This window comes from Gorilla gorilla, chromosome 11 (genome assembly GCF_029281585.2).
Source record: "Gorilla gorilla gorilla isolate KB3781 chromosome 11, NHGRI_mGorGor1-v2.1_pri, whole genome shotgun sequence".
In the NCBI taxonomy this organism is placed as follows: Eukaryota; Metazoa; Chordata; class Mammalia; order Primates; family Hominidae; genus Gorilla; species Gorilla gorilla.
The window spans coordinates 136,259,822-136,273,589 of NC_073235.2; the positions used below are offsets into that span (position 1 = coordinate 136,259,822).

Here is a 13,768-nt window from a genome sequence, read left to right on the forward strand (position 1 = left end):
GAGCTGAAAAACAGACTCACACAAAAATGAAGAGTAGACATAACAGAACTGGCATAGTAGATTGGTAGAGAAAAATTGATTACTCAATAAATAGAAATAGGTAATTTTTTCAAGTGGAAAAAAATCCTTCTTATACCTCTCATAGGAAACCATTCTAGGAAGATCAAAGTTTTAAATGTAATTCAATCAGTGGTTATTGAGCACTGTTTCAAAGAGCAACCATGAAAGACATGACTACGTATAATAAACAGGACAAAATTCACCCTGGTTTTAAATCCTATTGTGAAAGCTATAGACACGGGATTTATTCTTTTTATCACATGTTCACCTACCATCTGCAGGATACAAAATTAATATTGTGTGTTATCTAAACCAATGCTCATTTTATTTTTCAGAAAAAATTCAATAATTGTCAGCTATAGGAATTGTGCTGTCTCTTTATGATAATGGAGTAACTGTATAGCTAAGGAATGGTTCCAGATTACAGGAGAGTTAGCTAACTAAATACCACACTTGACACTGGATTTGACACTAAAGTGGGGGAAAAATTGCCATGAAGGATGTGAACTGGAAAACTGGTGGAATCTGAACATAACTATTAGACAACAGTATTATATCAATGTTAGAAGTTCCTTATTTTAATCAATGCTCATGTAAGATAACATCCTTGGTTTTAGAAGATAAACACTCAAGTATTCAGTGGTAAAGGGACCTGGTGTCTTCAACTTAATTTCAAACGGTTCGCACTAATAATGATAACGTTAATAATGTGTGTCTGTGTATGCACATGCGCAAATGTGGCAAAATATTAACAATTAGAGAATCTAGGTAAAGGGTATACAGGAGGTGTTTTTACTATTCTGGTAATTTTTCTGTATGTGTGAAATTATTTAGAAATAAAAATTTAAAACTTGTATCTGTATTAACTTTCAGTGCCTATCAAAGTTTTCTATAGAGTGGATATATAATAAATGGTAAACAAAATATCCTCAACAAAATAATAGGAATAGAAAAGAAATTGCAAAGATATTTCTAAACGAATTTCTATACGTACTTGAAACTGCCAGTTTCCCAAATGATCAACATCTTTAATATATACATGGTAATGGCCTCCGTAGCAGCCACCTTTGTGTATAATAACTGAGAAGAGGTCATATGTGTATTCTAAGTCATCCAATTCACTCTAAAAGAAAAAAGAACAAAAATATTGATATAGTTTTCATAAAATGCTGATAATAATCAAAAGAAGAAATAATTTCAACTACTGAAATTAATAAGAAACTTCACTGTTTGTTATTTAAGAGTAAAGATGAATTCAAGTAATTGGCTTTAAATTTAAAAATTTTAAATTAATTGCTCTAATGGCCAGTCACACTACACCAATCAAATTCTGCCTCTTAGTTGACCATGAACACATGTACCTGAAAAATACGTTACTTTTATGTACTTTGGCTAAGATCATGTAAGCCAATAAAACAATGAAATATGTTACCCTATCAGTGAGTCTGTTGTAGAAATTTTTAGCAAGAGAAACCCATCTTTGTACAATACCTATTTATGCTGCTTTATAGATGCACTCTTCTTTTAAAATGCATCCCCTTTTTTTTATTGATATATATCTAGTTGAAACTGTCCTCTATTTCAACTAGGTTGTCATGTGCCTCAAAGTCAAAGCCAGATCAACTATCACCCCTCCTGACACTACAGTCCTCTGTACAGAATAGGAACTTACTAATTATGACTATCAACTGTTTTTGTTTAGAGGCAGTTTAGTGGAAGAGGTTCTTTCTTGTTTTATTAATTCTATGATCAACATTTTCTATAATTAATATGCTCCATAATCATGAGTGATCAAACAGATGTACTCCTACACTAGCAATTAGAAACAAAATAAAATAAAAAGCTAATTTAGATTAAGAGGTACTTTAAAGATGTTTATTTAAATTTCTGATGCAGAAGAAAAAAGAAGCCTTTTTCACATCTGAGGGCTCTAAAACTACATGATATAAGCTCTCTTCTGGCTTTGACGTCTAAACTCAAGTCAGTGCTCATCTGTGATGTTCAGATGTACATATGGTGGCCGCTTGATGGGTGTCAGTTAATAATTTATTTGCTTAAAATATTAAACTTTTTAAGTGGGCAGCATTTTAAAATGTCTAGTACAGGCAAAAGACAAGGTGTACACAAAGATGCCAGTGACTTTTTTCCATTAATACAGAAATCCAAAAGTAAAATGAATGTGGACTTCCTAGATAAGTGCTCAATTTCTTCAATTATTTCAGTTTTGTTACATCAAAGTATGTTAAAATCATCTGACAAACTATCTTTTATAAAACAAGAAACAATTATATTAACTAATTCTGGGAAAATTATTTATTTGGTTACGTCAATAATAGCCTCAGGGGCAACAGAATATTAGAACCTTTGAGTGGTAATTCAAACAACAACAAAAAAAACCCCAAAAAGCTCAGCAATTTGGCTTGAAGTAAAGGAAGGCCCATTTGTGAAGATCCTGAATTTAAGAATGTCTAGAAAAAGATTACTTTTTTTACACAGAAACTCAATAGCTAGCTAATAAATGTTCTATTCTGAATAAACATATAAGAATGATTTGTGATAAGAAATAATTACTCTTTTCACCCAGACCTTGGTATGTACAGCAATGTTATAAAAAACATTTTTAAATGGCTTATAAAGTAAGTTGATTTTGTAATTAATTTGTTTTCAAAACCTTTTCTTTCCCTATGTCTTAAGGATTACAGATTCTAGACTAGTGAATTTCCATTTGCCTCTTGACTTTCTAGATGCATAAATTCATCATTACATATAAAATAAACTAAATCCAAATTAGTGGTACCAATTAATGGTGAGTTTTCTAAATGCAGGGTAAACTTCTAATTTTGTTCTTAAATTTTCATTTCAAATATTTTAAAGAAGGGTTTAATAAAAAGAACTGGGAACAAATCTATACTTTGGAAATTCAAAATGACTCTAAATAAATCAGTGGTTCTCAAACAGGGTCAATCTTGCCCATGCTGTCCTCCCAGGAGACATATTTGGCTTTGTCTGAAGACAGTTTTGATTGTCACAACTGAGAGAGGGGGAGTGAGGATGCTACTGTCATCCAATAGGTAGAGGGCAGGGATGCTGCTAAACACCCTAATGCATGAGACAGTCTCCCACAACAAAGAATGATTTAACTAAAAATGTCAATAGTGCCAAGGTTTAGAGATTCTCACAATAAACCAACTGAAAATCAGGTCAATAATAAATTCAATCTTGAGAGGGGAAAAGAAAGAATTTAAAAATAAAATAGTTCAAACCTGTTCACAAAAGGGCTTGAGATTGATCCGGAGAGGGAATGTGTAACAGCTAGTTTCCTTGTAGCGCTCGCATTTCACAAAATCAAAATTAAATCTTAGTAATGAAACAGTAAGAAAAGGAGGCAGCTTACGTAATTTGGCCGACTGTTAAAAGAAAAATTTACAAAGCTTTTTAAAAACAGGGTTATATAAAAGGATACATAATGTTTCTTAAGGTCTGAAAAAACAACCTATGACACAGTTCTAAGAGAAATATTACATAAACTCATTACCATGGATTCAACATAACTCGATGTCAACTCATCTATTTTATGGGTCTAAAGGTGGAGCCACTCATTTGTGCTTACAATTAATAATTCACAAGCCAGTTTTATCTTTAATGTTGATATCCTGAAATACCATTTGATGAGTGGTGCCTATTTCCTGCCCAATTTCTGGCCTTTCACCTTCATCCTTGGTGTCTCCACTTTACCTGGCAGGTCTACAGTTCTTTTTAATCAGTGAAGAACTGGAGCTCTTAACCTGGGGACCTAGGAACCTGTTTTAAAGGATCTGAAATGATACAAAAATTATATATGCATATGTATTTTTCTGAGGAGAAGATTCATAGCTTTCATGAGACTTGCAAAAGGCCTCTAACTTCCCCAAGGGCTAAGATCTATTGATTGGGATTAAGCTGCTTTTTAAGAGTATCAGCTGTGCCCAACCTCTTGGATTATTGGTCTGTGAGGAGAAAAAAATCCTCCTTGATATGTAAAATTACCCATAATCTTATATATCTAACAGTGCTAAAAATATATCTAAAAAAACAGTTTCACAAATCTAGTGGGTAAAAAAAAAAGTTGAATGAAAAAAAAAAAACCCCAGCAATATAACAACATGGTAGATTTTCAAACAAGCTCTAAAAACGCATCTAAAAAAACTGGGTAATTCAACTATAATGTGGCTGAGAAAAGACTGCTTAGGACAAGAAAATCTGCATTTATTTAGCAGTACAGCCAAACATAAACTTAGAATGCAACAAATCCAATGCATAGAATAGAATATAAATTTAGAAGTATCAAGATCAAAAAACTTCCACTGAAAAAGAATTAAAGAAATGTGATAAAAGGTATATTTAAAAACTGCATTTGTTTAGCAAAAGGTTCTTATTTTGTAATGTGAACATGAAGTCTAACCAAAAGCTGAATGTGTAGGTATCTTTCCAACACTGTTCCAAACTCTGAAGTTTATACGCCAAAGTGAAATACAAAATAAATAAGCAAATGATAAACCTCTCTCTTTGGGTTTGATGAAGGGGCAAAAACTGGATGGAAATACATGTGAAACAGTATAAAATTCAATCTTCCCGTGAAAGCTATAGGCATAGGGTTTAAGGTTTTATTATACTTTCATCTATAATCTCCAGGATACAAAATCAGTATTGTGTATTATCTAAATCAATGCTCATTTTATTTGCTGGAAAAATTCAATAATTGTCAGCTATAGGAATAGTGCTATCTCTGTCATAATGAAGTGACCGCATAAATATGTCTCTTGTGGTAGCTGTTTAAGACAATGTTCAGTAACCCACTGAGTGAACTGAGCTCAAGTTGATGATGTTTATGAACAGCTCATCACATCACCCACAGCAGTGGGAACGTCACCACTGCAGATAATAACGACAGCAGCAGGGTTGATGCCATATTGGCCATAGGTACAAGAAGCTGAGAAGGAAGGGACAGAGAAGGTTAGAGACAGCACATCCAGGCCACAGGAAATGGTATTAATATACATACATAGACATAGATACATTTATCTATAATAATCATTTTTATATTAATGTTAATGAATTACTAGTATTTAGCAATTAACTAGCATTGGTAATGCTTTCGGTGGAAATTAAGTGTGTGAAAAATACATTAAAGAACAATTCCATAGTGAGAAATCACAGGGAATTGTGAAAAGGAAATATAAATGAATGGCTGCTAGAAGATAAAGTGGGAAAAAAACCCACAAAACATTTTTTTAAAATCTGTCCTCCAAAAAGAGTTATTCAGATGTCCGTCTCCCTTAGAACAAATAGATATCCTGGACCCAAAGGGCTTGGACAGTAAAGCACAGAGACAGACCTCACATCAGTACTGGGATAAAACACCAATATGTGGCAGAGGGATTTTCAGAAATGCCAAAGTGCTGATATAATAAATCCCTGCCATATCAGAAAGGAGCTGGAATGTGCAAAACTTAAGATGCATGAAAATAACACCAGGGAGGTGTTCCACTAAGCTAAACAGTAGTTGCCTCTCATTTCTCCTCTTATCAAAGTATCTCTTCTTTCGTGGAATGGAAAATAACTATGAATTATACTACAGGAATGGCTACTGATATATGAATGTGATGAATAAATTTGAGAAATGTCAGAATTCTGTTTATTGGTTTGTTTTACTTTTCCCTCTTAGCTCTCACATGGCAAAAGATATCAGTTGCTTTAGTCCTGACTTTCTTTTGTCTTATATTTTGCTTGACTGTACAGAAAGAAAATCAGAAGTATTCTGTTAAATTCCTTAATTAGCAAGTTAAGTACTCCCACCTGCGGGAGGAGGTAAGGCTATACTGGATTTGCCAGAGTGAGGAAGAACATATGTCAAGATTATAAAATAACTGTATATTAAGAAAATGAAGACAGCCATCTATTTTCATAGTAGTAAAGAAAGCAAAGCTCAACAAGCTTCTCAGTGACAGAAATAAAAATATATACATCTTTTTTCACAGCAGTAATTGCAAAAAGGAGGGATACTTACGAAACACTGAGGTACAATAAAGTTTTCCCCGGAGAAAAGGAAGTTGGGTGAACTGTTGGGTTGAAAGCCTTAAAAATTCATTATTGTAAAAAATTAAAATACAGAAAATGATGTAAATATCTTTTCAATCCTTAGTGTCAACAGCTTCAAGTATATCCTCGAGACTTTTTCATACAAGTTGACTTGTACTAACTACAAAGTGGGGACCCTGGGAAAAAGCAGTTATCTGTCTTTACCTTTGCTGCTTTAACCAGCCTGTCACAAGTTCCACAGTGGTACAAGTTGTCACAATCAAAAACTTCCTCTTCTACATACATGTTCCAGAGAGCATCTTCCAAACCGGATACATTTTTGACTGCTACTGTTAGATCTAAGAAGTCTTCCTGAAATAGACATGAATATAATATTGAAAAACAATTTCAGAGGTTTACAAACACATCATCAACTCACATATATATTGGGAATAAACAGATATATGTTTTCTAGAACATTACAAATAAAGATGTCGATCTCCTGATTAGATGTTGCGAAGTTCATAACACTAAATTATCCTTCTTTTGAAATTGGACTATAATTTAGCTTAAAATCTATCAGAAAAATATAAAAAAAGTTTATGAATTTACCAAAGACACAATAAAATCTGTTTTATGAGGAAATATAAACCACAATAAGACACGTATCTGAATTCAGAAGTGCATATATACAAGGTATACAGTACTGTTTTAGACTAGACTATAAGAACAAGGGCAGGGTTGAATTTTCTAATGTAAACTCCATTTCTTTATTTTCTTTTGCTAGGGTTGCCTTAAGATATACTAAAGAAGTTATAAGAAAAAAAAATTATATGACCAGCCTGGCCAATATGGTGAAACCCTATCTCTACTAAAAATACAAAAAGAATTAGCTGGGTGTGGTGGTGCATGCCTGTAGTCCCAGCTACTGGGGAGGCTGAGGCAGGAGAATTGCTTGAACCTGGGAGGCGGAGGTTGCAGTGAGCCGAGATTGCGCCACTGCACTCCAGCCTGGGCAACAGAGTGAGACTCCGTCTCAAAAAAAAGAATTACGTTAAGCTAGGATAAGAAGGTCTTCCTATGAAAATTCAAGAGAATAGTCTGTAAAAAGAGGGTTTATGAAATCTGCTATAACTACATTTGAATCACAATATTTCTAGTAATAAGCACTTACAATTTGGCAAATTTAATTTATATTTATAGTTCTGTATGTGTGTGCAACAGCTTTATTTTAAGAGATTTTGGGGAATGAAAATAGGGCACTTGTTAACTCATGGTGAAGATTTCAAGTACTAAAAGTAACATTTATACAGTATATGGTTTATAATATATATGTGAAAAGTTAATGTCCTTAATTTATAATGGCCTTACATATGTTGTTTTGAAAATACTCTGATTTACTACATCATAGCTAAGTCAAGCATGTAGTAATTCAAAGACACACACAACATCTTAATTATTTCCAAACTTAAAAAATCACTTTTTTTTTTTTTTTTGAGATGGAGCCTTGCTCTGCCGCCAGGCTGGAGCACAGTGGCGCAATCTCGGGTCACTGCAACCTCCACCTCCCGGGTTCAAGCGATTCTCCTGCCTCAGCATCCTGAAAATCACATATTTTTATATACACATCTATTTTCAAAAAAGCAATTAACACATTTGAAAATGGTAATTTTGGGCCAGGCGCGGTGGCTCATGCCTGTAATCCCAGCACTTTGGGAGGCCAAGGTGGGCAGATCATGAGGTAAGGAGATTGAGACCATCCTGGCTAACATGGTTAAACCCCGTCTCTACTAAAAAAATACAAAAAATTAGCCAGGCATGGTGGCGGGCACCTGTAGTCCCAGCTACTCGGGAGGCTAAGGCAGGAGAATGGCGTGAACCTGGGAGGTGGAACTTGCAGTGAGCCGAGATCGTGCCACTGCACTCCAGCCTGGGCGACAAAGCAAGACTCCATCTCAAAAAAAAGAAAAGAAAATGGTAATTTTGTCCTCATACAAATACACAAACTTCCTTGGCATAAATAACAAAGGAAGCCTTTTATTAAAGGATCAGTGATGAATTCAGTGATAATTGATTATATAAGATTTGTAGGGCAAACAGGATTACATTTACATGAGCAAATTTCCAATTTCTAATTTCCAATTAGATTAAATGGGCAATATGTGTCATTACAAAGAACTGAAGGTTATACTAATTAACACAGGATTACAATAGCTTTATATATAATATATAAACATAAGCACACATATATAAATGAACTTTCTGAAGAATATTAATAAACTAAATCCCATATTTAATTACAAATGTTTGTCAAATTAAACACTCCTCGGTCCTCAGTATTATCTATTTTTATTACCTCCCTAATTAACTTTCTTTACAATATTCCAACCATGATGACACTGGCTTCTCACATGAGGCCATAGTCTTCTATTTGTAAATATCCCCCAAATCTATTTTCCAAATATTAGGGTACTGAATAAAAGATTAAGTTTCAAGATATTTGCTTCTTTCAATCTACATGGAGAAATCTGGATTATAGGCTCATGATTTAGGTGTAGTTAGAAGAAAAAAAAACTCAATAAATTACTTTTAGTAATAAACACTTTAATCCTTGTGTGGTATTATATATCATATATTTAATTACATGGATTATAATTTACAACATAACTTATTACTAAAATACTCTGGCATATTTACCTGCCTCTCGCTAACGTTCTTACATTCTTTACAAACAATCTGGTTAACAATGGTTCCATGATACAGACGATTGATGAGGTCATGACCGGAGGTCCCAACTAAAGAAGTTTCCAAAGCGCTGAAGAGGATTCGATTCAGTTCCTGCACATCATGTTGCCTCATTTCCTACAAAACAGGTAACTTTTAGATGTAATTCCGGGCTTCAGGTTTTTTAAAACATTAAAAAAACAAACATTAGTCAATAAAAACTCAAGATTTATCAAGCAATCCGAAGATCAGATATAAGAATGACTCAGCAAAACAAGCTGAGCTGGTTAAGAGATTACCACCTATTTTTATTTATACTAAAAAATGAAAATATGAACAGGCTGGGTTCAGTGTGTACATATAACTCAATTCCTTTGACACCCAGAATGTGCATTTATTCTTGTGGGAAACCACACACATGGCCATGCCACAGAAAGCAGAGAGGGATATACCAGGCACAGACCAGTGTCTAAGAGCTGGCAGTGTCTGCACAGGAACACCTCACTGAGATCAGAGCACATGTGAATAGTCCGAATTATCAACAATAGAAAAGAACTAGAATGTACTGCTTTGAAGTAAAAACAACTAAAACAAGACTAACACAGTGTTACTGAGAAAAAAATCCTGATGGAACTTGCTTTAATCCATTATGAGTCACGCAGTTGTGTGTGAACTTGTGCTTAAGAAAAATTTATAACCAAACCAAGGGGCACACCAAGACTGAGAAGTGGAGAAGAGGAGGAACAGCAGCTGTGGGGAGGGCCAGGACAGTGAGGGCCCAGGAAGCAGGAGGAGCTGAGGCTTTAAGGAGGGTGGTGAGTGCTGCTGAGAGCTCCTTCTGCTGAGAACAGAGAAGTGTCTTCTGGACTTGGCACAGGGATGTCACTGTTGACTTCAACCAAAAAAGTAGAAAGGAAGGAGAGGAACAAATGGAGAGTTCAGAAGCAGAGGCAATAAGGGAAGACAATTTCAAAAATAAGTTTCAACCAAGAGCAATAGCTCATGCCTAAAATCTCAGCTACCTGGGAGGCCGAGGCAGCAGGATGCCTTGAACCCAGGGCTGCAGTGAGCTATGATCATGCCATTGCACTCCAGGCTGGTGACAGTGAGACCTCATCTCAAAAAAAAAAAAAAAAAAAAAAAAAGTTTTGTGTGAAGAGCAGCAGATAAAGTGGATGAAAGCTGGAGGACTTCTATCTTGCCTTTTAAAATACAAGACCCTCAAGGATGTAATTTATCTAATATCACTGGCTATGATGGGATAGAAAACTTGTGGAAGTTTTCAAGCTCTGTTCCTAAACAATCCTACACTTCGCAGAGGTACCACAGAGACCTTCTCCTACCACTTCAGGTCCAGTCCTAGAGGGTTTTCTGCAAGATCTTATTTAGACAAAAAACAAAAAAAATTTTCACAGCATTAAGAAGAAACCAGCAACTTAGTGAAGCTCATTATCAAAAACAAAGAAAAATCTATCAACCAATGACTAGATTAAAAAAAAAACAAAAAACATGTGGCATATCCATCTAATAGAATCTCATTTGGCAATAAAATGGAATGAAGTATCGACACATACTACAACATGAATGAACCCTGAGAACAGTACTTTAAGTGAAAGAAGACTGTTACGAGACCACCTATTGGATCACTCCATTTCTATGAAATGTCCAGAATAGGCAAATTCATAGAGACAGAAAGGAGGTCAGTGGTTGCCAGCGGCTGAGTTGAGGGGGATGGAAAGTTACTGCTAACGGGTATGGAGTTTCTTTTTGGGGTGGTAAAAATTTTCTAAAATTGATTGTAGTGATGGTTGAACAACTCTATGAATATGCTAAAAAGCACCACTGAACTGTACCACTTAAAAGAGTGAATTTTGTGGCATGTAAATTATATCTCAATACAGTGTTTTGTTTGTTTGTTTGTTTTTGTTGTTAATCGGATTAACGCCAAATACCAGCCCTACACCAGAAATTTAACACACTTGTTTAGGGAATGTATTATTACCCCATTTTGCTTCAAAGTCCATGCCTTACCTCCTTAATCACATAGTTAGTATCACCTAGTTAAGAAGTGTTCCTGGTTAGAAGACTACCCTTCAGAGTTTACCATTAAAGGCAATATAACAGTATTCCTATCGTTTGCTCTTTAACTTCTGTGACAGTTGCCTATACCTGTCTTTGCAGGATTACATCCATCTATTCCATATAAAAATGGTAGACTGGGATTTGTTTGGATTTGTATAGCTATAACAGCTCATCAATACATGCAACAAGCACCTTTACTCATTGCTGACAAGTGTGTAGTGTTTGTATACAGTAGAATGCCTTTTAGAACTCAAACAGGAAAGTGAGAGAAAGCCCACATACAACAAGATTCATAAAGAAAATGGAGAAGGTCAGGAGAAAGTCAGGACAGGAATAAAAAGACCTGCCAAGAACCATTTCACTTTTTTGACTGAAGCAAACCTTCAAATCAGAACATGTGGATTCAAACACAAAGCACATAACAAACAAAGAATTTTTAAAAATTTACTTACAATGTAATTGATCCATTATTGTTGGTCAAAGACTAAAAACTGATCAACAGTTTCCTATATAAATGGTAGGTAATCTCCATGTAATAGGTGTTGTATCTCAACTAGACTACATAAAGACTCTTAGGGTAGAAATTGTAAAAATCAGCTCTTGTACTTCTCCCCGTTTTTCCAATCTTCTCCCCAGCCCCAAATCACAGCCATTCATAAAATCCTGTATACAGCAAGTGTCTAAAAATATGTATTTCTGGCTTGTAATTTTTTAATGTGAGAAGGAAACATTCAAACAATATGTTGAGACCCTAAGACAAAATTAAAGGAAGTTAGATAACATTAAACCAGCCTTATTCTTTCCTCTATTGCTGGTAACTCTTCCTTAAAGAGCTGATCCTCGTACCTCATTACTGGTCCACCCGAAGCTGTCAGTGAGGTCTGTTGTGGATGCAGCTTCCTGGTCTAAGAGCAGAAGCTGAGCAAACAAGCGCTGTAACTGTAAAGGGATGATTCGAACCTGCATGAGAAACAAACACATTTCTAAATGAATTCTTTAAGTGTTGACTGAGGCTTTTGAAAACAACTGCATACTAGCTTTTTTATATCTCCCAGTTCATTCAGGAGAAAGTTTATAAATATCCTATTATAAGGGAAAAACTAATTATGATTCAGTTCTTCTGTGAAAATTATAATTCAATCTAAAAAATAATAGTTATTTGGAGTTTTCTACCTTGATATGGTTCAGATAAACATTAAAACTCAAATAGGCCTTAATAAACCACTCAACTGATTACAGATTGACAGTAATTTGAATCTCTTCTAATAGTCCATTATTTCTCTAAAATACCTCTGATACACATAATTTCCCCTCCGTAGAAATTTTCCAGGCACAATACTGTATTTCGCTCTGGAGTTCTCAGCACACCCTGCCTCACTTTCTCCTGGCTCCAAGCGAGTTCCTGCCTTACTTGATGTGGTGAGGGCTGGGGCAGACTGAGCAATGTTGCTCAGAGTCTGGTCTGTAGGCTAGACTTTAAGTATTGAAAGGAGAATAAGCATTTAGAAATTGTAATGGCAATTTGACATTCCCATGGCATTTTTATTATATACTAGAAAAGTGCTAATCTGCAACAGATTGGGAATAAAAAGAAACACACAAAAACAGGTCCTTTGCCACACAGGTAGCCTGAGAAGTACTGGGCTAGATCATGAAAGACTCCTAAGAAGTACAAATTTGAGCCTGAACATGGTAAGAAACTTTTGAGTTACGTTTAAGCAGGGAGGAACATGATTAGATATGCACTTTAAATATCACCACAGTAACAAACAAAATAATTAATTAACTCATTATTCAATTTATTTCCAAAGTACCAAATTGAAAGAATACTAGCCTCTATTTTTTTTTGTGTGGGGTGGAGAGGTCGGTATTGTTGCAAAAAAAGTGCTTTAAATAGACTTCTGGGGGAAGCTAATGTGGATGTTCTGCAAATATTTCCTTCACCAGAAGAAAGAATAAGCATAGTAAAGAGTGTTACATGTTTATAAAGCAGTAGCAGTACTGTACTTGGAAAACTGATTCTTTCTCAGAAGGCAAATTCCATTACCCATAGGGTATAGGCCAAGTCACTTTCTGGAAATAAAGAGCATATTTGACAATTAATAAAATTATTGCTTTGTGAACAAGCCACTTAATTCCTTCTTTAAAAAAAAATTTTCTGAATACGCTAAAACACCTCAGTAAATCACAGATGTAATACCTTTGCATCGGGTTTATCCTTATCTTCAAACAAACCAAGCTCTTCTGGGCCAAGAGAAAATAAAGTTCATATGGAACCAAAAAAGAGCCCGCATCGCCAAGTCAATCCTAAGCCAAAGGAACAAAGCTGGAGGCATCACACTACCTGACTTCAAACTATACTACAAGGCTACAGCAACCAAAACAGCATGGTACTGGTACCAAAACAGAGATATAGATCAATGGAACAGAACAGAGCCCTCAGAAATAACGCCACATATCTACAACTATCTGATCTTTGACAAACCTGACAAAAACAAGCAATGGGGAAAGGATTCCCTATTTAATAAATGGTGCTGGGAAAACTGGCTAGCCATATGTAGAAAGCTGAAACTGGATCCCTTCCTTACACCTTATACAAAAATCAATTCAAGATGGATTAAAGACTTAAACGTTAGACCTAAACCATAAAAACCCTAGAAGAAAACCTAGGCATTACCATTCAGGACATAGGCATGGGCAAGGACTTCATGTCTAAAACACCAAAAGCAATGGCAACAAAAGCCAAAATTGACAAATGGGATCTCATTAAACTAAAGAGCTTCTGCACAGCAAAAAAACTACCATCAGAGTGAACAGGCAACCTACAAAATGGGAGAAAATTTTC

The 13,768-nt window shown here is 35.1% G+C and overlaps 1 protein-coding gene across 13 annotated transcripts in view; it reads right to left on the reverse strand.

The window, feature by feature from the left end:
• The window catches only part of USP40 (ubiquitin specific peptidase 40), a 91,719-nt gene that overhangs the window by 72,921 nt on the left and 5,030 nt on the right, over positions 1-13,768 (reverse strand). For 12 of the 13 annotated variants that reach the window (XR_010129725.1, XR_010129726.1, XR_010129727.1 and 9 more), the window contains 5 exons: positions 11,770-11,883; positions 8,815-8,979; positions 6,343-6,489; positions 3,324-3,467; positions 1,055-1,183 (listed from right to left, as the gene is read on the reverse strand). Coding sequence is in view for 10 of the 13 variants with exons in the window: in XM_031008654.3 (XP_030864514.2) it covers positions 1,055-1,183; positions 3,324-3,467; positions 6,343-6,489; positions 8,815-8,979; positions 11,770-11,883 (699 nt within the window). In the remaining 3 variants the exon portion in view is untranslated. Of the gene's footprint in view, positions 1-1,054; positions 1,184-3,323; positions 3,468-6,342; positions 6,490-8,814; positions 8,980-11,769; positions 11,884-13,123; positions 13,213-13,768 lie in introns of those variants that run through there. The other variant, XM_004033386.5, reaches the window with a different exon arrangement.